This window comes from Pelodiscus sinensis, chromosome 14 (genome assembly GCF_052426305.1).
Source record: "Pelodiscus sinensis isolate ZL-2025 chromosome 14, ASM5242630v1, whole genome shotgun sequence".
Lineage (NCBI taxonomy): Eukaryota > Metazoa > Chordata > Testudines > Trionychidae > Pelodiscus > Pelodiscus sinensis.
Window position 1 is genome coordinate 46,819,486 of NC_143065.1, and position 25,733 is coordinate 46,845,218.

A 25,733-nucleotide genomic window follows, 5' to 3' on the forward strand; every position below is an offset into this window, starting at 1 on the left:
ACAGCCTGCCTGCCCAGAGCATGGAGAGACCCCCCAGCACTCCACAGCCTGCCTGCCCAGAGCATGGAGAGACCCCCCAGCACTCCACAGCCTGCCTGCCCTGAGCATGGAGAGACCCCCCAGCACTCCACAGCCTGCCTGCCCTGAGCATGGAGAGACCCCCCAGCACTCCACAGCCTGCCTGCCCAGAGCATGGAGAGACCCCCCAGCACTCCACAGCCTGCCTGCCCAGAGCATGGAGAGACCCCCCAGCACTCCACAGCCTGCCTGCCCTGAGCATGGAGAGACCCCCCAGCACTCCACAGCCTGCCTGCCCTGAGCATGGAGAGACCCCCCAGCACTCCACAGCCTGCCTGCCCTGAGCATGGAGAGACCCCCCAGCACTCCACAGCCTGCCTGCCCAGAGCATGGAGAGACCCCCCAGCACTCCACAGCCTGCCTGCCCAGAGCATGGAGAGACCCCCCAGCACTCCACAGCCTGCCTGCCCTGAGCATGGAGAGACCCCCCAGCACTCCACAGCCTGCCTGCCCTGAGCATGGAGAGACCCCCCAGCACTCCACAGCCTGCCTGCCCAGAGCATGGAGAGACCCCCCAGCACTCCACAGCCTGCCTGCCCAGAGCATGGAGAGACCCCCCAGCACTCCACAGCCTGCCTGCCCTGAGCATGGAGAGACCCCCCAGCACTCCACAGCCTGCCTGCCCTGAGCATGGAGAGACCCCCCAGCACTCCACAGCCTGCCTGCCCTGAGCATGGAGAGACCCCCCAGCACTCCACAGCCTGCCTGCCCTGAGCATGGAGAGACCCCCCAGCACTCCACAGCCTGCCTGCCCTGAGCATGGAGAGACCCCCCAGCACTCCACAGCCTGCCTGCCCAGAGCATGGAGAGACCCCCCAGCACTCCACAGCCTGCCTGCCCTGAGCATGGAGAGACCCCCCAGCACTCCACAGCCTGCCTGCCCAGAGCATGGAGAGACCCCCCAGCACTGCACAGCCTGCCTGCCCTGAGCATGGAGAGACCCCCCAGCACTCCACAGCCTGCCTGCCCTGAGCATGGAGAGACCCCCCAGCACTCCACAGCCTGCCTGCCCTGAGCATGGAGAGACCCCCCAGCACTCCACAGCCTGCCTGCCCAGAGCATGGAGAGACCCCCCAGCACTCCACAGCCTGCCTGCCCAGAGCATGGAGAGACCCCCCAGCACTCCACAGCCTGCCTGCCCAGAGCATGGAGAGACCCCCCAGCACTCCACAGCCTGCCTGCCCAGAGCATGGAGAGACCCCCCAGCACTCCACAGCCTGCCTGCCCTGAGCATGGAGAGACCCCCCAGCACTCCACAGCCTGCCTGCCCCAGAGCATGGAGAGACCCCCCAGCACTCCACAGCCTGCCTGCCCTGAGCATGGAGAGACCCCCCAGCACTCCACAGCCTGCCTGCCCAGAGCATGGAGAGACCCCCCAGCACTCCACAGCCTGCCTGCCCAGAGCATGGAGAGACCCCCCAGCACTCCACAGCCTGCCTGCCCAGAGCATGGAGAGACCCCCCAGCACTCCACAGCCTGCCTGCCCTGAGCATGGAGAGACCCCCCAGCACTCCACAGCCTGCCTGCCCTGAGCATGGAGAGACCCCCCAGCACTCCACAGCCTGCCTGCCCAGAGCATGGAGAGACCCCCCAGCACTGCACAGCCTGCCTGCCCAGAGCATGGAGAGACCCCCACAGCACTCCACAGCCTGCCTGCCCAGAGCATGGAGAGACCCCCCAGCACTCCACAGCCTGCCTGCCCAGAGCATGGAGAGACCCCCCAGCACTCCACAGCCTGCCTCCCAGAGCATGGAGAGACCCCCCAGCACTCCACAGCCTGCCTGCCCAGAGCATGGAGAGACCCCCCAGCACTCCACAGCCTGCCTGCCCTGAGCATGGAGAGACCCCCCAGCACTCCACAGCCTGCCTGCCCAGAGCATGGAGAGACCCCCCAGCACTCCACAGCCTGCCTGCCCAGAGCATGGAGAGACCCCCCAGCACTCCACAGCCTGCCTGCCCAGAGCATGGAGAGACCCCCCAGCACTCCACAGCCTGCCTGCCCTGAGCATGGAGAGACCCCCCAGCACTCCACAGCCTGCCTGCCCAGAGCATGGAGAGACCCCCCAGCACTCCACAGCCTGCCTGCCCAGAGCATGGAGAGACCCCCCAGCACTCCACAGCCTGCCTGCCCTGAGCATGGAGAGACCCCCCAGCACTCCACAGCCTGCCTGCCCAGAGCATGGAGAGACCCCCCAGCACTCCACAGCCTGCCTGCCCAGAGCATGGAGAGACCCCCCAGCACTCCACAGCCTGCCTGCCCAGAGCATGGAGAGACCCCCCAGCACTCCACAGCCTGCCTGCCCAGAGCATGGAGAGACCCCCCAGCACTCCACAGCCTGCCTGCCCTGAGCATGGAGAGACCCCCCAGCACTCCACAGCCTGCCTGCCCTGAGCATGGAGAGACCCCCCAGCACTCCACAGCCTGCCTGCCCTGAGCATGGAGAGACCCCCCAGCACTCCACAGCCTGCCTGCCCAGAGCATGGAGAGACCCCCCAGCACTCCACAGCCTGCCTGCCCAGAGCATGGAGAGACCCCCCAGCACTCCACAGCCTGCCTGCCCAGAGCATGGAGAGACCCCCCAGCACTCCACAGCCTGCCTGCCCTGAGCATGGAGAGATCCCCCAGCACTCCACAGCCTGCCTGCCCAGAGCATGGAGAGACCCCCCAGCACTCCACAGCCTGCCTGCCCAGAGCATGGAGAGACCCCCCAGCACTCCACAGCCTGCCTGCCCAGAGCATGGAGAGACCCCCCAGCACTCCACAGCCTGCCTGCCCAGAGCATGGAGAGACCCCCCAGCACTCCACAGCCTGCCTGCCCTGAGCATGGAGAGACCCCCCAGCACTCCACAGCCTGCCTGCCCAGAGCATGGAGAGACCCCCCCAGCACTCCACAGCCTGCCTGCCCAGAGCATGGAGAGACCCCCCAGCACTCCACAGCCTGCCTGCCCAGAGCATGGAGAGACCCCCCAGCACTGCACAGCCTGCCTGCCCAGAGCATGGAGAGACCCCCAGCACTCCACAGCCTGCCTGCCCAGAGCATGGAGAGACCCCCCAGCACTCCACAGCCTGCCTGCCCAGAGCATGGAGAGACCCCCCAGCACTCCACAGCCTGCCTGCCCAGAGCATGGAGAGACCCCCCAGCACTCCACAGCCTGCCTGCCCTGAGCATGGAGAGACCCCCCAGCACTCCACAGCCTGCCTGCCCAGAGCATGGAGAGACCCCCCAGCACTCCACAGCCTGCCTGCCCTGAGCATGGAGAGACCCCCCAGCACTCCACAGCCTGCCTGCCCAGAGCATGGAGAGACCCCCCAGCACTCCACAGCCTGCCTGCCCAGAGCATGGAGAGACCCCCCAGCACTGCACAGCCTGCCTGCCCAGAGCATGGAGAGACCCCCCAGCACTCCACAGCCTGCCTGCCCAGAGCATGGAGAGACCCCCCAGCACTCCACAGCCTGCCTGCCCTGAGCATGGAGAGACCCCCCAGCACTCCACAGCCTGCCTGCCCAGAGCATGGAGAGACCCCCCAGCACTCCACAGCCTGCCTGCCCAGAGCATGGAGAGACCCCCCAGCACTCCACAGCCTGCCTGCCCAGAGCATGGAGAGACCCCCCAGCACTCCACAGCCTGCCTGCCCAGAGCATGGAGAGACCCCCCAGCACTCCACAGCCTGCCTGCCCTGAGCATGGAGAGACCCCCCAGCACTCCACAGCCTGCCTGCCCAGAGCATGGAGAGACCCCCCAGCACTCCACAGCCTGCCTGCCCTGAGCATGGAGAGACCCCCCAGCACTCCACAGCCTGCCTGCCCAGAGCATGGAGAGACCCCCAGCACTCCACAGCCTGCCTGACCCACGCGACGCAGCCAGACGGCCCCGGTGTCACACTGTCTGCTGTGCTGCGTTGTGTGTGGCGCCGCCCTGTGCCATTCTGGAGTGGCTCTGTGCCTCAGTTTCCCTGGGCACCGTCACAGAGCGTGGGGGAGCCCCGGGCCCTGACCCGCCACCCACAGACAGAGGGGACACGGCGCTGCCTGGGGTCATTGGGAACACCGGAGCCGGGGGCAGCCAGCGCCCTCCCCCTTCCCGCCCTAAAACCAGCCGAGACTGACCCGTCCCCCAGGCCCGAGGCCCCAGCCTGCCCTTGGTGCCTTCCCAGGGCTAGGTGGGAGAGACCCCATGCGCTTTCCCCCGTGCCCAGGGAAACGGAGGCCTGGGGGGCAGCCTGGCTGGGGGGGCCGGCCGTGTCCCAGACCCACCTTGCCCTGGCTGGTGGTGCAGTTGAAGCCCAGGTGCTTGGCCTCCAGGCCGCAGTCAAAGCCCTTGCGGTGCAGGATCAGGGCCATCTCCGCCGAGGGCAGCGACTCCTCCTGGTACGGGACAGAGGCGTGTGACAGCAGCAGCAGCCCCCGCCCCTGCCCCTGCCCGGCTGTGCTGCAACGCTCCCCCCCGCACCTCCTGCCAGCTACCCTGCATCCCCTCTGCCCCCGCCTGGTAACTCCCCTGCCCCTGCCCCCGCCCGGCTGTGCTGCAACGCCCCCACCACCTCCTGCCAGCTACCCTGCATCTCCTCTGCCCCCGCCTGGCAACTCCCCTGCCCCCGCCCAGCCGTGCTGCAACGCCCCCATCACCTCCTGCCAGCTACCCTGCATCTCCTCTGCCCCCGCCTGGCAACTCCCCTGCCCCCGCCCGGCTGTACTGAAACGCTCCCCCCCGCACTTCCTGCCAGCTACCCTGCATCCCCTCTGCCCCCGCCTGGTAACTCCCCTGCCCCTGCCCCCGCCCGGCCGTGCTGCAATGCCCCCACCACCTCCTGCCAGCTACCCTGCATCTCCTCTGCCCCCGCCTGGCAACTCCCCTGCCCCCGCCCAGCCGTGCTGCAACGCCCCCATCACCTCCTGCCAGCTACCCTGCATCTCCTCTGCCCCCGCCTGGTAACTCCCCTGCCCCTGCCCCCGCCCGGCTGTGCTGAAACGCTCCCCCCCGCACCTCCTGCCAGCTACCCTGCATCTCCTCTGCCCCCGCCTGGTAACTCCCCTGCCCCTGCCCCCGCCCGGCTGTGCTGAAACACTCCCCCCCGCACCTCCTGCCAGCTACCCTGCATCCCCTCTGCCCCCGCCTGGTAACTCCCCTGCCCCTGCCCCCGCCCGGCCGTGCTGCAATGCCCCCACCACCTCCTGCCAGCTACCCTGCATCTCCTCTGCCCCCGCCTGGCAACTCCCCTGCCCCCGCCCGGCCGTGCTGCAACGCCCCCATCACCTCCTGCCAGCTACCCTGCATCTCCTCTGCCCCCGCCTGGCAACTCCCCTGCCCCCGCCCAGCCGTGCTGCAACGCCCCCATCACCTCCTGCCAGCTACCCTGCATCTCCTCTGCCCCCGCCTGGTAACTCCCCTGCCCCTGCCCCTGCCCCCGCCCGGCTGTGCTGAAACGCTCCCCCCCCGCACCTCCTGCCAGCTACCCTGCATCCCCTCTGCCCCCGCCTGGTAACTCCCCTGCCCCTGCTCCCGCCCGGCCGTGCTGCAATGCCCCCACCACCTCCTGCCAGCTACCCTGCATCCCCTCTGCCCCCGCCTGGTAACTCCCCTGCCCCTGCCCCCGCCCGGCCGTGCTGCAACGCCCCCACCACCTCCTGCCAGCTACCCTGCATCCCCTCTGCCCCCGCCTGGTAACTCCCCTGCCCTGCCCCCGCCCGGCTGTGCTGAAACGCTCCTCCCCGCACCTCCTGCCAGCTACCCTGCATCCCCTCTGCCTCCGCCTGGCAACTCCCCTGTCCCCGCCCGGCCGTGCTGCAACGCCCCCACCACCTCCTGCCAGCTACCCTGCATCTCCTCTGCCCCCGCCTGGCAACTCCCCTGCCCCTGCCCCCGCCCGGCCATGCTGCAACGCTCCCCCCCGCACCTCCTGCCAGCTACCCTGCATCCCCTCTGCCCCCGCCTGGCAACTCCCCTGCCCCCGCCCGGCCGTGCTGCAACGCCCCCATCACCTCCTGCCAGCTACCCTGCATCCCCTCTGCCCCCGCCTGGCAACTCCCCTGCCCCTGCCCCTGCCCCCGCCCGGGCTGCAACGCCCCCTCCCCCTTCCTGACAGCTACCCTGCATCCCCCCTGCTCCCGCCTGGCAACTCCCCTGCCCTGCCCCCGCCCGACCGTGCTGCAACGACCCCCCCCCCACCTCCTGCCAGCTACCCTGCATCCCCCCCGCCTCCACCCGGCCGCGCAGCATCCCCCATGGCTGGGCCTGGCTATGCCACAAGAACCAAGGCCAGAGCACAGGCCAGGCCTTGCGCTCCTGTGCCCCAGCTTTGCGTGTCCCTTGTCAGGGTGCACGGGGTCCCTGCGGCTCCCGACCTTGACGCCCCTGCCCCACTCACGCGCTTGCCCGGACACAGGTGGGAATCAGCCGGGCCCGCTGGGCTCTCACCTCGGCCTGCAGCGTGCGCAGGTTCAGGATGTGGAAGTCGCAGGGCACGGTGGCCGCCAGGGGCCGGAAGGACCGCAGGGCTGGGGGAGCCGGCTTCTCCTGGGCCACGGGCATGGCTAGCACCTCCCCATTCAGGTGCATGGAGGTGATGTGGCTGAGCAGGGATGGGAAGCTGATTGGACGACTGTCCTGCACCTGGAACACGAGCAGCCAATCAAGATGAGGGGCCTGGGGCTGCCCCGCCCTGCTGGGTTTATGGGGCAGTGGGGCTGGCTTAGGATGTGGGGAGGGGAGCAGGGGCCCCTCTGTGGTGGGTTCCCCCCGATCCTGCACCCCCGTCCGCAGCAAGATGAGACTCCCCCAGCCAGCAGAATGGGGGGTTATTGCTGCTCCAGGGTACAGCCCAGCATGGGGAGGTCCGTCGCCCCCTCAGCTCAGTCTGTTCCCTTCATGTTTCCCAGCCAGACACGACACTGCCCAGCTCCCAGACCCTGCCCCCAGCCAGGGGCCGTCTCCGCCTCCCTTCATCTCTCCCCCTGGAAGAGCCTTGTTCCCTTCCCAGGCTGGGCCGAGGTGTCTGGGCCAATGCACGTGGGTGAGTCACTGGGAGTCGCGCAGCACAGCCGAGGGGGACCCAGTCACAGCAGAGCCCCCCACTATCGCACCCCCACCCACAGCCGAGGGGGGACCCCGGATCACAGCACAGACCCCCCCACTATCGCACCCCCACCCGCAGCCGGGGGGGACCCCGGGTCACAGCGCAGACCCCCCCACTATCGCACCCCCACCCGCAGCCGGGGGGGACCCCGGGTCACAGCACAGACCCCCCCACTATCGCACCCCCACCCGCAGCCGGGGGGGACCCCGGGTCACAGCGCAAACCCCCCCACTATCGCACCCCCACCCGCAGCCGGGGGGGACCCCGGGTCACAGCGCAGACCCCCCCACTATTGCACCCCCACCCGCAGCCAGGGGGGGCCCCGGGTCACAGCGCAGACCCCCCCACTATCGCACCCCCACCCGCAGCCGGGGGGGACCCCGGGTCACAGCACAGACCCCCCCACTATCGCACCCCCACCCACAGCCGGGGGGGACCCCGGGTCACAGCGCAGACCCCCCCACTATCGCACCCCCACCCGCAGCCAGGGGGGACCCCGGGTCACAGCGCAGACCCCCCCACTATCGCACCCCCACCCGCAGCCAGGGGAACCCCGGGTCACAGCACAGACCCCCCCACTATCGCACCCCCACCCACAGCCAGGGGGGACCCCGGGTCACAGCGCAGACCCCCCCACTATCGCACCCCCACCCACAGCCAGGGGGGACCCCGGGTCACAGAGCGGACCCCCCCACTATCGCACCCCCACCCACAGCCGGGGGGACCCCGGGTCACAGAGCGGACCCCCCCACTATCGCACCCCCACCCACAGCCGGGGGGACCCCGGGTCACAGAGCGGACCCCCCCACTATCGCACCCCCACCCACAGCCAGGGGGACCCCGGGTCACAGAGCAGACCCCCCCACTGTCACACCCCCACCCACAGCCGGGGGGACCCCGGGTCACAGAGCGGACCCCGCCCCCCGCTGTCACAAGGAGTCACCCACAGCCCACGCACAGCAACCAGCGAATGCTCGAATGGACAGCACCCCCACATCACCCCCCCCCAGTGGGCTGCACTCACTGCGCCTGGCCCCGTAAGACGTCTGGGCGACGCTGTGGCCCTGGGAGCCAGTAACCCCTTTGTGCTCCCTGCCGGCTGGCAGTCCCCTCTGGCTGCAGGGCCCGGGGGCTCCCTCACCCCATGACGGCCCAGAGCAGGCTGCAGGGGCTATCGGGTGAGGTGGGGCTCCCCCACACCTTGGGGCCAATCTGCCGCCCTCTACTGCTCTGGCGCTGAGCACGGCCCCAGCCGGAGCTCTGGGAGTGACATGGGGCGGGCAAGGCGGGGAACGAGAAGAGCAACGCTCGTAGGAGCCGGGGGGACGTGCAGCCCTGTGCCGGGGGACCCGCCGCCTCCCCCCACCTGCCGGGGGACCCGCCGCCTCCCCCACCTGCCGAGAGACCCGCCGCCTCCCCCCACCTGCCGGGGGACCCCGCCACCTCCCCCCACCTGCCGGGGGACCCGCCGCCTCCCCCCACCTGCCGAGGGACCCCGCCACCTCCCCCCACCTGCCGGGGGACCCGCCGCCTCCCCCACCTGCCGAGGGACCCCGCCACCTCCCCCCACCTGCCGGGGGACCCCGCCGCCGCCTCCCCCCACCTACCGGGGGACCCCGCCGCCGCCTCCCCCCACCTGCCGGGGGACCCGCCGCCTCCCCCCACCTGCCGGGGGACCCCGCCGCCTCCCCCCACTGCCGGGGGACCCGCCACCTCCCCCCACCTGCCGAGGGACCCGCCGCCTCCCCCCACCTGCCGGGGGACCCGCCGCCTCCCCCACCTGCCGAGGGACCCCGCCACCTCCCCCCACCTGCCGGGGGACCCCGCCGCCGCCTCCCCCCACCTGCCGGGGGACCCGCCGCCTCCCCCCACCTGCCGGGGGACCCCGCCGCCTCCCCCACCTGCCGAGGGACCCGCCGCCTCCCCCCACTGCCGGGGGACCCGCCGCCTCCCCCCACCTGCCGGGGGACCCCGCCGCCTCCCCCCACTGCCGGGGGACCCGCCACCTCCCCCCACCTGCCGAGGGACCCGCCACCTCCCCCCCCCCCACCTGCCGGGGGACCCGCCGCCTCCCCCACCTGCCGAGGGACCCGCCGCCTCCCCCCACCTGCCGGGGGACCCGCTGCCTCCCCCCAGCAGAGAGCAAGCACCACGGGGGGGACAGCCCCCTTGAGCCCAGCTGCCCCGCAGTGACTGCTCTGCTGGAGGCAGCGGGCGCCCAGGACTCCCCACGCTGGGCTGCGAGCGGCAGCACCTCACCTTGTTGGCCGTCCTGCGGCGCTCCAGCAGGAGGCGGAAGCGGTTGCAGGTTCGCTTGTTGTCCCGCAGCCCCTGGCCCAGCCCGCGGTTGTCGTCCTGCATGAGGCGCCGGTCCAGGATCACCTCCAGCTGGCCTGGGGACCGTCCCGCGGGGCTGAGCGCCGGGCCCTGAGCCGCCCCCCCACCGGGCGCAGGCCCCCAGCGCCCTGCCACCGAGACCCGGGCGGAGGCCGGGCCATGCCGGGCCGGCAGCACGGGGAGGAGGGGACGTCTCCCCAGGGAGCTGGGGCTCGGCGCCCCATGGACACAGCAGAGCCCAGGGCCCATCTCACCCGGGGCAGGGCCTGGTGTTACCAGAGGCAGAGCTCTGTACGAATGGACATGCCCATCTCCACGAGCTGGAAGGGACCTGGGAAGGCCGAGTCCAGCCCCGGCCTGCTCAGCACGACCAAGCACCATCCCTGAGGAATGTTTGCCCCAAATCCCTAAGTGGCCTCCGCAAGGATTGAACTCACAGCCCTGGGTTCAGCAGGCCAAGGCGCCTTGCAGCAGGGCCCCCCAGCGCCCCCAGGGGAACGGGGCAGCCCCCCGCCCAGCCTTGCAGCTGGGCCCCCCCAGCGCCCCCAGGGGAACGGGACAGCCCCCCGCCCAGCCTTGCAGCAGGCCCCCCCAGCGCCCCCAGGGGAACGGGGCAGCCCCCCGCCCAGCCTTGCAGCAGGCCCCCCCAGCGCCCCCAGGGGAACGGGGCAGCCCCCCGCCCAGCCTTGCAGCTGGGCCCCCCCAGCGCCCCCAGGGGAACGGGACAGCCCCCCGCCCAGCCTTGCAGCTGGGCCCCCCCAGCGCCCCCAGGGGAACGGGACAGCCCCCCGCCCAGCCCTGCAGCAGGGCCCCCCCAGCGCCCCCAGGGGAACGGGACAGCCCCCCGCCCAGCCTTGCAGCAGGGCCCCCCCCCCAGTGCCCCCAGGGGAACGGGACAGCCCCCCGCCCAGCCTTGCAGCAGGCCCCCCCAGCGCCCCCAGGGGAACGGGGCAGCCCCCCGCCCAGCCTTGCAGCAGGCCCCCCCAGCGCCCCCAGGGGAACGGGACAGCCCCCCGCCCAGCCTTGCAGCTGGGCCCCCCCAGCGCCCCCAGGGGAACGGGACAGCCCCCCGCCCAGCCTTGCAGCTGGGCCCCCCCAGCGCCCCCAGGGGAACGGGACAGCCCCCCGCCCAGCCTTGCAGCAGGGCCCCCCCAGCGCCCCCAGGGGAACGGGGCAGCCCCCCGCCCAGCCTTGCAGCTGGGCCCCCCCAGCGCCCCCAGGGGAACGGGACAGCCCCCCACCCAGCCTTGCAGCTGGGCCCCCCCAGCGCCCCCAGGGGAACGGGACAGCCCCCCGCCCAGCCTTGCAGCTGGGCCCCCCCAGCGCCCCCAGGGGAACGGGACAGCCCCCCGCCCAGCCTTGCAGCAGGGCCCCCCCAGCGCCCCCAGGGGAACGGGACAGCCCCCCGCCCAGCCTTGCAGCAGGGCCCCCCCAGCGCCCCCAGGGGAACGGGACAGCCCCCCGCCCAGCCTTGCAGCTGGGCCCCCCCAGCGCCCCCAGGGGAACGGGACAGCCCCCCGCCCAGCCTTGCAGCTGGGCCCCCCCAGCGCCCCCAGGGGAACGGGACAGCCCCCCGCCCAGCCTTGCAGCAGGGCCCCCCCCAGCGCCCCCAGGGGAACGGGACAGCCCCCCGCCCAGCCTTGCAGCAGGGCCCCCCCCAGCGCCCCCAGGGGAACGGGACAGCCCCCCGCCCAGCCTTGCAGCTGGGCCCCCCCAGCGCCCCCAGGGGAACGGGACAGCCCCCCGCCCAGCCTTGCAGCTGGGCCCCCCCAGCGCCCCCAGGGGAACGGGACAGCCCCCCGCCCAGCCTTGCAGCAGGGCCCCCCCAGCGCCCCCAGGGGAACGGGGCAGCCCCCCGCCCAGCCTTGCAGCAGGGCCCCCCAGCGCCCCCAGGGAAACGGGACAGCCCCCCGCCCAGCCTTGCAGCAGGGCCCCCCCAGCGCCCCCAGGGGAACGGGGCAGCCCCCCGCCCAGCCTTGCAGCAGGGCCCCCCCCAGCGCCCCCAGGGAAACGGGACAGCCCCCCGCCCAGCCCTGCAGCAGGGCCCCCCCAGCGCCCCCAGGGGAACGGGGCAGCCCCCCGCCCAGCCTTGCAGCAGGGCCCCCCCAGCGCCCCCAGGGAAACGGGACAGCCCCCCGCCCAGCCTTGCAGCAGGGCCCCCCCAGCGCCCCCAGGGGAACGGGGCAGCCCCCCGCCCAGCCTTGCAGCAGGGCCCCCCCCCCCAGCGCCCCCAGGGGAAGGGGGCAGCCCCCCGCCCAGCCCTGCAGCAGGGCCCCCCCCCCAGCGCCCCCAGGGGAAGGGGACAGCCCCCCGCCCAGCCTTGCAGCTGGGCCCCCCCAGCGCCCCCAGGGGAACGGGACAGCCCCCCGCCCAGCCTTGCAGCAGGGCCCCCCCAGCGCCCCCAGGGGAACGGGACAGCCCCCCGCCCAGCCTTGCAGCAGGGCCCCCCCAGCGCCCCCAGGGGAACGGGACAGCCCCCCGCCCAGCCTTGCAGCAGGCCCCCCCCAGCGCCCCCAGGGGAACGGGACAGCCCCCCGCCCAGCCTTGCAGCAGGGCCCCCCTAGCGCCCCCAGGGGAACGGGACAGCCCGCCGCCCAGCCTTGCAGCAGGGCCCCCCCCCCAGCGCCCCCAGGGGAACGGGACAGCCCCCCGCCCAGCCTTGCAGCAGGGCCCCCCCCCCAGCGCCCCCAGGGAAACGGGACAGCCCCCCGCCCAGCCTTGCAGCTGGGCCCCCCCAGCGCCCCCAGGGGAACGGGACAGCCCCCCGCCCAGCCCTGCAGCAGGGCCCCCCCAGCGCCCCCAGGGGAACGGGACAGCCCCCCGCCCAGCCTTGCAGCAGGGCCCCCCCCAGCGCCCCCAGGGGAACGGGACAGCCCCCCGCCCAGCCTTGCAGCAGGGCCCCCCCCAGCGCCCCCAGGGGAACGGGACAGCCCCCCGCCCAGCCTTGCAGCAGGCCCCCCTAGCGCCCCCAGGGGAACGGGGCAGCCCCCCGCCCAGCCTTGCAGCAGGGCCCCCCCCAGCGCCCCCAGGGGAACGGGACAGCCCCCCGCCCAGCCTTGCAGCTGGGCCCCCCCAGCGCCCACAGGGGAACGGGGCAGCCCCCCGCCCAGCCTTGCAGCAGGGCCCCCCCAGCGCCCCCAGGGGAACGGGACAGCCCCCCGCCCAGCCTTGCAGCAGGGCCCCCCTAGCGCCCCCAGGGGAACGGGGCAGCCCCCCGCCCAGCCTTGCAGCAGGGCCCCCCTAGCGCCCCCAGGGGAAGGGGGCAGCCCCCCGCCCAGCCCTGCAGCAGGGCCCCCCCCCCAGCGCCCCCAGGGGAACGGGACAGCCCCCCGCCCAGCCTTGCAGCTGGGCCCCCCCAGCGCCCCCAGGGGAACGGGACAGCCCCCCGCCCAGCCTTGCAGCAGGGCCCCCCTAGCGCCCCCAGGGGAAGGGGGCAGCCCCCCGCCCAGCCCTGCAGCAGGGCCCCCCCCCCAGCGCCCCCAGGGGAACGGGACAGCCCCCCGCCCAGCCTTGCAGCAGGGCCCCCCTAGCGCCCACAGGGGAACGGGACAGCCCCCCGCCCAGCCTTGCAGCAGGGCCCCCCCCAGCGCCCCCAGGGGAACGGGACAGCCCCCCGCCCAGCCTTGCAGCAGGGCCCCCCCCAGCGCCCCCAGGGGAACGGGACAGCCCCCCGCCCAGCCTTGCAGCAGGGCCCCCCCCAGCGCCCACAGGGGAACGGGACAGCCCCCCGCCCAGCCTTGCAGCTGGGCCCCCCCAGCGCCCCCAGGGGAACGGGACAGCCCCCCGCCCAGCCTTGCAGCAGGGCCCCCCCAGCGCCCCCAGGGGAACGGGACAGCCCCCCGCCCAGCCTTGCAGCAGGGCCCCCCCAGCGCCCCCAGGGGAACGGGACAGCCCCCCGCCCAGCCTTGCAGCAGGGCCCCCCCCAGCGCCCCCAGGGGAACGGGACAGCCCCCCGCCCAGCCTTGCAGCAGGCCCCCCCCAGCGCCCCCAGGGGAACGGGACAGCCCCCCACCCAGCCTTGCAGCAGGGCCCCCCAGCACCCCCAGGGGAACGGGACAGCCCCCCACCCAGCCTTGCAGCTGGGCCCCCCCAGCGCCCCCAGGGGAACGGGACAGCCCCCCACCCAGCCTTGCAGCAGGGCCCCCCCAGCGCCCCCAGGGGAAGGGGGCAGCCCCCCGCCCAGCCTTGCAGCAGGGCCCCCCCAGCGCCCCCAGGGGAACGGGACAGCCCCCCGCCCAGCCTTGCAGCAGGGCCCCCCTAGCGCCCACAGGGGAACGGGACAGCCCCCCGCCCAGCCTTGCAGCAGGGCCCCCCCCCCCAGCGCCCCCAGGGGAACGGGACAGCCCCCCGCCCAGCCTTGCAGCAGGGCCCCCCCAGTGTCACCAGGGGAACGGGACAGCCCCCCACCCAGCCTTGCAGCAGGGCCCCCCCCAGCGCCCCCAGGGGAAGGGGGCAGCCCCCCGCCCAGCCTTGCAGCAGGGCCCCCCCAGTGTCACCAGGGGAACGGGACAGCCCCCCACCCAGCCTTGCAGCAGGGCCCCCCCCAGCGCCCCCAGGGGAAGGGGGCAGCCCCCCGCCCAGCCCTGCAGCAGGGCCCCCCCAGCGCCCCCAGGGGAAGGGGGCAGCCCCCCGCCCAGCCCTGCAGCAGGGCCCCCCCAGCGCCCCCAGGGGAAGGGGGCAGCCCCCCGCCCAGCCCTGCAGCAGCCCCCCCCAGCGCCCCCAGGGGAAGGGGGCAGCCCCCCGCCCAGCCCTGCAGCAGGGCCCCCCCCAGCGCCCCCAGGGGAAGGGGGCAGCCCCCCGCCCAGCCCTGCAGCAGGGCCCCCCCCAGCGCCCCCAGGGGAACGGGACAGCCCCCCGCCCAGCCTTGCAGCAGCCCCCCCCAGCGCCCCCAGGGGAACGGGACAGCCCCCCGCCCAGCCCTGCAGCAGCCCCCCCCAGCGCCCCCAGGGGAACGGGGCAGCCCCCCGCCCAGCCCTGCAGCAGCCCCCCCAGCACCCCCAGGGGAAGGGGGCAGCCCCCCGCCCAGCCCTGCAGCAGCCCCCCCCAGCGCCCCCAGGGGAAGGGGGCAGCCCCCCGCCCAGCCCTGCAGCAGGGCCCCCCCCAGCGCCCCCAGGGGAAGGGGGCAGCCCCCCGCCCAGCCCTGCAGCAGCCCCCCCCAGCGCCCCCAGGGGAAGGGGGCAGCCCCCCGCCCAGCCCTGCAGCAGGGCCCCCCCCAGCGCCCCCAGGGGAAGGGGGCAGCCCCCCGCCCAGCCCTGCAGCAGGGCCCCCCCCAGCGCCCCCAGGGGAAGGGGGCAGCCCCCCGCCCAGCCCTGCAGCAGGGCCCCCCCCAGCGCCCCCAGGGGAAGGGGGCAGCCCCCCGCCCAGCCCTGCAGCAGGGCCCCCCCCCCCAGCGCCCCCAGGGGAACGGGACAGCCCCCCGCCCAGCCTTGCAGCAGGGCCCCCCCCAGCGCCCCCAGGGGAACGGGACAGCCCCCCGCCCAGCCTTGCAGCTGGGCCCCCCCAGCGCCCCCAGGGGAACGGGACAGCCCCCCGCCCAGCCCTGCAGCAGGGCCCCCCCCAGCGCCCCCAGGGGAACGGGACAGCCCCCCGCCCAGCCTTGCAGCTGGGCCCCCCCAGCGCCCCCAGGGGAACGGGACAGCCCCCCGCCCAGCCCTGCAGCAGGGCCCCCCCCAGCGCCCCCAGGGGAACGGGACAGCCCCCCGCCCAGCCCTGCAGCAGGGCCCCCCCCAGCGCCCCCAGGGGAAGGGGGCAGCCCCCCGCCCAGCCCTGCAGCAGCCCCCCCCAGCGCCCCCAGGGGAAGGGGGCAGCCCCCCGCCCAGCCCTGCAGCAGGGCCCCCCCCAGCGCCCCCAGGGGAAGGGGGCAGCCCCCCGCCCAGCCCTGCAGCAGCCCCCCCCAGCGCCCCCAGGGGAAGGGGGCAGCCCCCCGCCCAGCCCTGCAGCAGGGCCCCCCCCAGCGCCCCCAGGGGAACGGGACAGCCCCCCGCCCAGCCCTGCAGCAGCTGGCTTTCCCTGTCAAATGGGGGGAATGGCCCCCGAGATGCCCCGCTCACCACTGTGCAGGCTGGACACCCCCAGGGCCTGGGCCGTGTGCAGGGTGAGGCGGCTCTGCTGGTCCTGGATGTAGGCCATGGCTGGCATGGGGTAGAAGTTGGCCTGGAGAGGCAGCTTCTTCAGGAACCGGCGAGGCTGGATCTGCAGGAGAAGAGCCATCGGGGCCACCCAGCCCGCCCGCTGCACAGCCCCCCGCCTGGCAGGGCCCCGCGCAGGGGAAGGGGGCAGCTCCCCGGGGCTGGGCAGGACAGGTGGGGGGCTGCCGAGTGGGGGGGCAGAGGAGACGCCCAGCACAGGGCAAGCGCTGCCACGGTGGGCTGGGTCCCGGCAGGGTAGCGGCCCTGGCGGCGGGGGGGTCCGGGGGCCGGGTCCCGGCAGGGTAGCGGCCCTGGCGGCGGGGGGGTCCGGGGGCCGGGTCCCGGCAGGGAAGGGGCCCTGGCGGCGGGGGGGTCCGGGGGCCGGGTCCCGGCAGGGTAGCGGCCCTGGCGGCGGGGGGGGTCCGGGGGCCGGGTCCCGGCAGGGAAGCGGCCCTGGCGGCGGGGGGGTCCGGGGGCCGGGTCCCGGCAGGGTAGCGGCCCTGGCGGCGGGGGGGTCCGGGGGCCGGGTCCCTGCAGGGAAGCGGCCCTGGCGGGGGGGGGGTCCGGGGGCCGGGTCCCGGCAGGGTAGCGGCCCTGGCGGCGGGGGGGGCCGGGGGCCGGGTCCCGGCAGGGTAGCGGCCCTGGCGGCGGGGGGGCCGGGGGCCGGGTCCCGGCAGGGTAGCGGCCCTGGCGGCGGGGGGGCCGGGGGCCGGGTCCCGGCAGGGAAGCGGCCCTGGCGGCGGGGGGGGTCCGGGGGCCGGGTCCCGGCAGGGTAGCGGCCCTGGCGGCGGGGGGGTCCGGGGGCCGGGTCCCGGCAGGGAAGGGGCCCTGGCGGCGGGGGGGGGTCCAGGGGCCGGGTCCCGGCAGGGAAGCGGCCCTGGAGGCGGGGGGGGGTCCGGGGGCCGGGTCCCGGCAGGGAAGGGGCCCTGGCGGCGGGGGGGGTCCGGGGGCCGGGTCCCGGCAGGGAAGCGGCCCTGGCGGCGGGGGGGGGGGGGTCCGGGGGCCGGGTCCCGGCAGGGAAGGGGCCCTGGCGGCGGGGGGGTCCGGGGGCCGGGTCCCGGCAGGGAAGCGGCCCTGGCGGCGGGGGGGTCCGGGGGCCGGGTCCCGGCAGGGTAGCGGCCCTGGCGGCGGGGGGGTCCGGGGGCCGGGTCCCGGCAGGGTAGCGGCCCTGGCGGCGGGGGGGTCCGGGGGCCGGGTCCCGGCAGGGAAGGGGCCCTGGCGGCGGGGGGGTCCGGGGGCCGGGTCCCGGCAGGGTAGCGGCCCTGGCGGCGGGGGGGTCCGGGGGCCGGGTCCCGGCAGGGAAGGGGCCCTGGCGGCGGGGGGGTCCGGGGGCCGGGTCCCGGCAGGGTAGCGGCCCTGGCGGCGGGGGGGGTCCGGGGGCCGGGTCCCGGCAGGGAAGCGGCCCTGGCGGCGGGGGGGTCCGGGGGCCGGGTCCCGGCAGGGTAGCGGCCCTGGCGGCGGGGGGGTCCGGGGGCCGGGTCCCGGCAGGGAAGGGGCCCTGGCGGGGGGGGGTCCGGGGGCCGGGTCCCGGCAGGGAAGCGGCCCTGGCGGCGGGGGGGTCCGGGGGCCGGGTCCCGGCAGGGTAGCGGCCCTGGCGGCGGGGGGGTCCGGGGGCCGGGTCCCGGCAGGGAAGGGGCCCTGGCGGCGGGCGGGTCCGGGGGCCGGGTCCCGGCAGGGTAGCGGCCCTGGCGGCGGGGGGGTCCGGGGGCCGGGTCCCGGCAGGGAAGCGGCCCTGGCGGCGGGGGGGTCCGGGGGCCGGGTCCCGGCAGGGAAGCGGCCCTGGCGGCGGGGGGGTCCGGGGGCCGGGTCCCGGCAGGGAAGCGGCCCTGGCGGCGGGGGGGTCCGGGGGCCGGGTCCCGGCAGGGTAGCGGCCCTGGCGGCGGGGGGGTCCAGGGGCCGGGTCCCGGCAGGGAAGGGGCCCTGGCGGCGGGGGGGGTCCGGGGGCCGGGTCCCGGCAGGGAAGCGGCCCTGGCGGCGGGGGGGTCCGGGGGCCGGGTCCCGGCAGGGAAGGGGCCCTGGCGGCGGGGGGGGTCCGGGGGCCGGGTCCCGGCAGGGAAGCGGCCCTGGCGGCGGGGGGGTCCGGGGGCCGGGTCCCGGCAGGGTAGCGGCCCTGGCGGCGGGGGGGGTCCGGGGGCCGGGTCCCGGCAGGGAAGCGGCCCTGGCGGCGGGGGGGTCCGGGGGCCGGGTCCCGGCAGGGTAGCGGCCCTGGCGGCGGGGGGGTCCGGGGGCCGGGTCCCGGCAGGGAAGGGGCCCTGGCGGCGGGGGGGTCCGGGGGCCGGGTCCCGGCAGGGTAGCGGCCCTGGCGGCGGGGGGGTCCGGGGGCCGGGTCCCGGCAGGGAAGCGGCCCTGGCGGCGGGGGGGTCCGGGGGCCGGGTCCCGGCAGGGTAGCGGCCCTGGCGGCGGGGGGGTCCGGGGGCCGGGTCCCGGCAGGGAAGGGGCCCTGGCGGCGGGGGGGTCCGGGGGCCGGGTCCCGGCAGGGAAGCGGCCCTGGCGGCGGGGGGGTCCGGGGGCCGGGTCCCGGCAGGGTAGCGGCCCTGGCGGCGGGGGGGTCCGGGGGCCGGGTCCCGGCAGGGAAGGGGCCCTGGCGGCGGGCGGGTCCGGGGGCCGGGTCCCGGCAGGGTAGCGGCCCTGGCGGCGGGGGGGTCCGGGGGCCGGGTCCCGGCAGGGAAGCGGCCCTGGCGGCGGGGGGGTCCGGGGGCCGGGTCCCGGCAGGGAAGCGGCCCTGGCGGCGGGGGGGTCCGGGGGCCGGGTCCCGGCAGGGAAGCGGCCCTGGCGGCGGGGGGGTCCGGGGGCCGGGTCCCGGCAGGGTAGCGGCCCTGGCGGCGGGGGGGTCCAGGGGCCGGGTCCCGGCAGGGTAGCGGCCCTGGCGGCGGGGGGGTCCAGGGGCCGGGTCCCGGCAGGGAAGCGGCCCTGGCGGCGGGGGGGTCCGGGGGCCGGGTCCCGGCAGGGAAGCGGCCCTGGCGGCGGGGGGGTCCGGGGGCCGGGTCCCGGCAGGGAAGCGGCCCTGGCGGCGGGGGGGTCCGGGGGCCGGGTCCCGGCAGGGTAGCGGCCCTGGCGGTGGGGGCCCGGGGCGGCCAGGCACCTGGAAGCCGTTGAGGTCGGTGAAGAAGGTGTCCTCGCTGGCGATGCCGGTGCTGAGGCGCAGGGCCATCTCCTTGTTGACGTGGTCGCGGATGTCCACCAGGCAGGACACGTCCAGGGACAGCCCCTCCACTCCTGCGAGCAGAGGCCGTGGGCGGGTCAGCGGGTGCACGGCAGAGCGCCCGTCCCCGCGGCCCGTGGCTCACCTGGCACGTTGTACAGCCGCACCACCTGCTGCACGTGCGGGAAGTAGCTGGCCACCTCGGAGAAGAAGGGTCCCTCGGTCACCCGCACCACGGGCGGCTCCTTGGGGGCGTAGGGCTGGAAGGGAGCACGGCAGCCTGTCAGAGGCAGCAGGCACCGGGGGGGGACTGCCCGAAAGCCTCCCCGCCAGCCCTGCCCAGGCCTCGCCCTGGGGCCGCACCTTGGCGTCTCCGTCCGGCAGGAAGAGGTAGGCCCCGCTCTTGTCCTTGGCGCTTCTGGTACCATAGACGAGGAACTCGGTGCTCAGCCGGTGCTCCTCCCCGGCCCGCCGGATGCTCTGCAAGGCAGCAGCAGGCAGTGAGCCGGGGGGCGCCAGCCGGGCGGCCCCGCTGGGCACCCCGCTCACCTGCAGCAGGCCGGTGAGGCCCGAGAAGCAGGCCTGCATGTGCGGGTTCTCCAGGCAGAAGTCACGGGCGGCGGCGGGGACGATGCGCACGGGGAAGGCCTCGCGGGGGCGCACGGCCAGGTCGCGCCCATGCAGGTGCAGGCGCACGGACGACGTCAGCGTGGCATGGCTGTCGAACGCCTTGTGCAGCTGCAGGACGCTGAGGCCCAGCGCTGGCAGCCGGGCCATGACGGACACCTGCCAGCAGAGGGGAGATGCGCGTGGCCCGGGCACGAATCAGGGACACGGCCGGACGGGGCAAGTGGGGCAGGCCAGGGGCTGGGCTGGGGGCTGAGGGGGGGGCCTGGCGCTGGGCTGGAGGCTGAGGAGGGGGAGCCCAGGGGTCTGGGCTGGGGGCCCAGGGGGGCCCAGGGGTCTGAGTTGGGGGCCGGGGGGCCCAGGGGTCTGAGTTGGGGGCCGGGGGGCCCAGGGGTTTGAGTTGGGGGCCGGGGGCCCCAGGGTTCTGAGTTGGGGGCCGGGGATCCCAGGGGTTTGGGCTGGGGCTTCCCAGGGGTCCTGTGTGGGGGACTCAGGGTACGTCTACACTACAGCGCTAGTTCGAACTAACTTAGTTCGAATTAGTTAATTCGAACTAAGCTAATTCGAACTAACGCGTCTAGAACTAAAAACTAGTTCGAATTAGCGTTTTGCTAGTTCGAACTAGCAAGTCCACATTGAGTGGACTCTGAACAGGGCTTAAGGATGGCCGGAAGCAGTGCCGGCAGGGCATAAAAGGAGGACTTAGAGCATGGAGATGCTGTCTCAGGCTAGCCAAGGGCTGCGCTTAAAGGGTCCCGACCCCCACCCCGGACACACAGTTCTCAGGGGTGCCCCGCTTGCAAAGAAGTTCTGGCTTGGAGTGCCCTGAGTGCCCACACTGGGCACATCACACCACTCGGCCATCAGCCCGGCTGCACTTGCCGCAGGCTGCCATCTGGGGAGAGGGGGCAATTGGGGGGCTGCAGGAGAGCTTCCACCCCCAGAAGCCCGCAGAGCCAGCCCAGTCCTCCCCATCGGGGGCTCGTACCCCATTCCTCCCTCACCTCCTTCCACTTACCCTTCCTTAGCCCCCCTTCTTATTGATGTACAAAATAAAGATAACGTTTCTTCCAACATTGACTCTGCCTTAATTGAAAAAAAACTGGGGGAGACTGGGAAAAGGAGGTGGGAGAGGGGAAGAGAAAGGCTGGGAGAGGGGAGGGCAACTAACATGATCAGGGGTTGGGAACAGGTCCCATATGAAGAAAGGCTACAGAGACTGGGACTGTTCAGCTTAGAAAAGAGGAGACGGAGGGGGGACAGGATAGAGGTCTCTAAAAGCAGGGGTTGGGTGGAAAGGGTGCATTCAGAAAAGTTCTTCCTGAGTTCCCATAAAGAAGGACTAGAGGACACCAAAGGAAAGGAATGGGTAGCAGGCTTCAAACTAGTAAGAGAAAGTTGTTCTTCTTGACAAAGCAAATAGTTAACCTGTGGAACTCCTTGCTGCAGGAGGCTGTGAAGGCTACAACTAGAACAGAGTTTAAAGGGAAGTGAGATAAAGTCATGGAGGTTGGGGCCATGGAGTCCTATGAGCCAGAGGGTAGGAGTGGTGTCCCTGCCCAAAGTTTGTGGCAGGCTGGAGATGGATGGCACGAGACAAATGGCTTGGTCACTGTCTTCGGTCCATCCCCTCCAGGGTCCCTAGGGTTGGCCGCTGTTGGCAGACAGGCTACTGGGCTAGATGGACCTTTGGTCTGACCCAGGTCGGCCATTGTAAGCTCAGGGCTCAGGGTCGGGGGTCTCAGTGGACCCCCTGGATTTTCATGCACACCTGGTCCTGGGTGGCCAGGCTGGCAGCTCTCCTGCCCTAGCCGGCCACTTTCCTGTGCCTAGTGCGGAGATCGTGGACGAGGTCCACGATGTCCGCACTAGCCCAGGAAGGTGCCCGCCTCTTGCGGTCCAGGACAAGCTCCCGGGAGCCGCCAGCCTGGTCCCGGCAAGAGGGGGTGGGCTGGGGGGCATCGGGTGGGTGGCTCTGTGCCGTGCCAGGTGCAGGGTCTGCTAGCTGGGTGCTGGCAGGCTTGCACCTGGCACGGGCACCGTAGCCAGCCCGTGCCCCTTTAAGGAGTCCGGGGCCGGGAGGGGGGCATAGAGTTTCCTGGTGTTGGCCAGAGTGGCCACCAGGGAAACCTGGGGAGGGCTAGCCTCCCACTAGTTCGAACTAAAGGGCTACACAGCCCTTAGTTCGAACTAGCTAGTTCGAACTAGGCGTTAGTCCTCGTAAAATGAGGTTTACCTAGTTCGAACTAAGCGCTCCGCTAGTTCGATTCAAATTCGAACTAGCGGAGCGCTAGTGTAGCACCTATTAAAGTTAGTTCGAACTAACGTCCGTTAGTTCGAACTAACTTTGTAGTGTAGACATACCCTCAGTGGGCTGCAAGACTGTCATCACCCGGACAGTCTCCGGCACAGGGCAGCTTTGCTCCCTGCTCGCTCACCTCGCCGTGCGGGGGCACTGACCGGACCGGAGCAGCGCTGGGACCGGCTGCAGGGAGCGCACGGCTCCGACAGGCAGGGCTGTGTGCAACCAGCCCCCACCTCGCTGCACAGGCCCTGGCGCCAACGTGCCTGGCACTTCAGTGACACCGGTAGGGAAAAGCCCCACGGGCAGAATCCAGCGGAACGTGGCAGCCCCGCGCGTGGGCAAGGAAACACGATGTCTTGCGGGCCACGCACAGAGCCCCACGGGCCGCCCGCGGGACACAGAAACCTACAGTCCACCAGTGGGGCACGCACAGACCCCATAGGCCATCTATGGGCCACGCACAGCCCCACGGGCCGCTCGCGGGACACAGAAACCCACAGTCCACCAGTGGGGCACGCACAGACCCCATAGGCCATCTATGGGCCACGCACAGCCCCACGGGCCGCCCGCGGGACACAGAAACCCACAGTCCACCAGCGAGCCACACACAGACCCCCATAGGCCATCTATGGGCCACACACAGCCCCACGGGCCGCCCGTGGGACACAGAAACCCACAGTCCACCAGTGGGGCACGCACAGACCCCATAGGCCATCTATGGGCCACGCACAGCCCCACGGGCCGCCCGCGGGACACAGAAACCCACAGTCCACCAGCGAGCCACGCACAGACCCCATAGGCCATCTATGGGCCACACACAGCCCCACGGGCCGCTCGCGGGACACAGAAACCCACAGTCCACCAGTGGGGCACGCACAGACCCCATAGGCCATCTATGGGCCACGCACAGAGCCCCACGGGCCGCCCGCGGGACACAGAAACCCACAGTCCACCAGCGAGCCACGCACAGACCCCCATAGGCCATCTATGGGCCACGCACAGAGCCCCACGGGCCGCCTGCGGGACACAGAAACCTACAGTCCACCAGCGAGCCACGCACAGACCCCATAGGCCATCTATGGGCCACGCACAGAGCCCCACGGGCCGCCTGCGGGACACAGAAACCTACAGTCCACCAGCGAGCCACGCACAGACCCCATAGGTCATCTATGGGCCACGCACAGAGCCCACACAGGACCTGGCAGGACACACAGAGAACCCAGCGGGCCGGCCGCACACAGCACCCGGCAGGACGCACACAGCACCCGGCAGGACACACACAGAACCCGGCAGGACACACACAGAACCAGGCAGGACACACAGAGAACCCGGCAGGACACACACAGGACCCGGCAGGACACACAGAGAACCCGGCAGGACACACACAGGACCCGGCAGGACACACAGAGAACCCGGCAGGACACACACAGGACCCGGCAGGACACACAGAGAACCCAGCAGGACACACACAGAACCCAGCAGGACACACACAGGACCCGGCAGGACACAGAGAACCCGGCAGGACACACAGAGAACCCGGCAGGACACACACAGGACCCGGCAGGACACACAGAGAACCCGGCAGGACACACACAGAACCCAGCAGGACACACAGAGAACCCGGCAGGACACGCACAGAACCAGGCAGGACACACACAGAACCCGGCAGGACACACAGAGAACCCGGCAGGACACACACAGAACCCGGCAGGACACACAGAGAACCCGGCAGGACACACACAGAACCCGGCAGGACACACAGAGAACCCGGCAGGACACACAGAGAACCCAGCAGGACACACACAGAACCCGGCAGGACACACACAGAACCCGGCAGGACACACAGAGAACCTGGCAGGACACGCACAGAACCAGGCAGGACACACAGAGAACCCGGCAGGACACACAGAGAACCCGGCAGGACACACAGAGAACCCGGCAGGACACACACAGAACCAGGCAGGACACACAGAGAACCCGGCAGGACACACAGAGAACCCGGCAGGACACACAGAGAACCAGGCAGGACACACACAGAACCCGGCAGGACACACACAGCACCCGGCAGGACACACAGCACCCGGCAGGACACACACAGGACCCGGCCAGCAGCAGGTGGCCCCCGTTGGTCCCCGGGTGCTACTGGCGGTGACAGAGGCCCCAGAGGCCCAAGGGAATTGCTTGTGTGGCCGGTGAGCCGGCGTGCCGCTGGGCTGGTGCCCGGGACGTGGGCGCCCAGTCGTGGGCTGTGGCTGCCCCCTGTCCATGCAGGTCTGTCCCAGGTTTGTATCCCCGTACCTGGTAGACGTCGGGCACCATGTCCGTGGCTGAGCTCCAGTGGGCGCTGAGCTGGACGGCCAGGGGCTGCCCGTCCTCGGAGAGCACGCGGACGCGCGGGGAGCTCACCAGCAGGGTGACAACGCTGAGCCGCTCCTGCTCCAGCGGGTTAAACAGCACCACGAACCTGCACGGGGAGGGGCTCAGTGTGACGGGGGGGGGGCTGTGCTGTGACCCGGGGCCCCCCCTGGCTGCGGGTGGGGGTGTGTGACGTAGTGGGGGTACTTGCTGGGCTGTGGTGACCCCTGCTGTCTGGAGCAAGACCCAGCAGGGAAAACCTCGCTAGGCAGAGGTAATGCCAAACTTGTTGAACCAGTGGCCAGACACCCCCCATGGAGAGGAGCAAAGGAAGGTGGATGCTGCCCTGGCTGGGGGGCAGGGCTGGAAGAGGGTGAGTTAGTTCCTATCTGGAAGGCAGCATATAAGGAGCTGGGGAGGGGGCTGGGACTCCCCTATCTCAAGGGGGGGCACTGAGGCCTCTTAGCCCCAGTTCCTGTAACCAGATTACATCTGTGCTGCGCTGTGCTGGAGGAGCAATAAACCACCCTCAATTCCACTGGCTGGTGCAGTCTGTTTGTGCCATTTCGGGGTGCAGGAGACGGGGAACCCCCAACGCGCTGTCACAGGGTGCGATAGTGGGGGGGTCTGTGCTGTGACCCGGGGTCCCCCCTGGCTGCGGGTGGGGGTGCGACAGTGGGGGGGTCTGTGCTGTGACCCGGGGTCCCCCTGGCTGCGGGTGGGGGTGCGACAGTGGGGGGGTCTGTGCTGTGACCCGGGGTCCCCCCTGGCTGCGGGTGGGGGTGCGATAGTGGGGGGGTCTGCTCTGTGACCCGGGGTCCCCCTGGCTGCGGGTGGGGGTGCGACAGTGGGGGGGTCTGCTCTGTGACCCGGGGTCCCCCTGGCTGCGGGTGGGGGTGCGACAGTGGGGGGGTCTGTGCTGTGACCCGGGGTCCCCCTGGCTGCGGGTGGGGGTGCGACAGTGGGGGGGTCTGTGCTGTGACCCGGGGTCCCCCCTGGCTGCGGGTGGGGGTGTGACAGTGGGGGGGCTCTGCTGTGACCGGGTCCCCCCTGGCTGCGGGTGGGGGTGCGACAGTGGGGGGGTCTGTGCTGTGACCCGGGGTCCCCCCTGGCTGCGGGTGGGGGTGTGACAGTGGGGGGGCTCTGCTGTGACCGGGTCCCCCCTCGGCTGTGCTGCGCGACTCCCACTGACTCACCCAGGTGGATTGGCCCAGACACCCCGTCCCAGCCTGGGCAGGGAACAGGGGATTCCCGGGGGAGAGGCAAAGGGGGAGACCAACACCAGGTGTTGGGGGAAGGGGCAGTTGCTGGCTGAGAACCACGAAGGGAACAGACTGCGCTGGGTGCTGAGGGCCGAGGGGGCGATGGACCCCACCCCAGGGGGGCTAAGGGGGCGATGGACCCCACCCCAAGGGGGCTGAGGGGGCGATGGACCCCACCCCAGGGGGGCTGAGGGGGTGATGGACCCCACCCCAAGGGGGCCGAGGGGGCGATGGACCCCACCCCAAGGGGGCTGAGGGGGCGATGGACCCCACCCCAAGGGGGCTGAGGGTCTGGGGGCCGAGGGGGCGATGGACCCCACCCCAAGGGGGCTGAGGGCTGAGGGGGCGATGGACCCCACCCCAAGGGGGCTGAGGGCCGAGGGTCTGGGGGCGATGGACCCCACCCCAAGGGGGCTGAGGCATCC

General features: G+C 73.3%; 1 protein-coding gene across 1 annotated transcript in view; it reads right to left on the reverse strand.

The window, feature by feature from the left end:
• MAN2A2 (mannosidase alpha class 2A member 2) overlaps positions 1-25,733 on the reverse strand; it is a 58,652-nt gene that overhangs the window by 745 nt on the left and 32,174 nt on the right. Inside the window, exons 15-23 of the mRNA XM_089782110.1 lie at positions 23,990-24,155; positions 19,309-19,545; positions 19,123-19,239; positions 18,905-19,019; positions 18,700-18,833; positions 15,540-15,681; positions 9,412-9,545; positions 6,495-6,689; positions 4,334-4,444 (exon numbers count right to left, since the gene is read on the reverse strand). Coding sequence (XP_089638236.1) covers positions 4,334-4,444; positions 6,495-6,689; positions 9,412-9,545; positions 15,540-15,681; positions 18,700-18,833; positions 18,905-19,019; positions 19,123-19,239; positions 19,309-19,545; positions 23,990-24,155 — 1,351 coding nt within the window. The remainder of the gene's footprint in view (positions 1-4,333; positions 4,445-6,494; positions 6,690-9,411; positions 9,546-15,539; positions 15,682-18,699; positions 18,834-18,904; positions 19,020-19,122; positions 19,240-19,308; positions 19,546-23,989; positions 24,156-25,733) is intronic.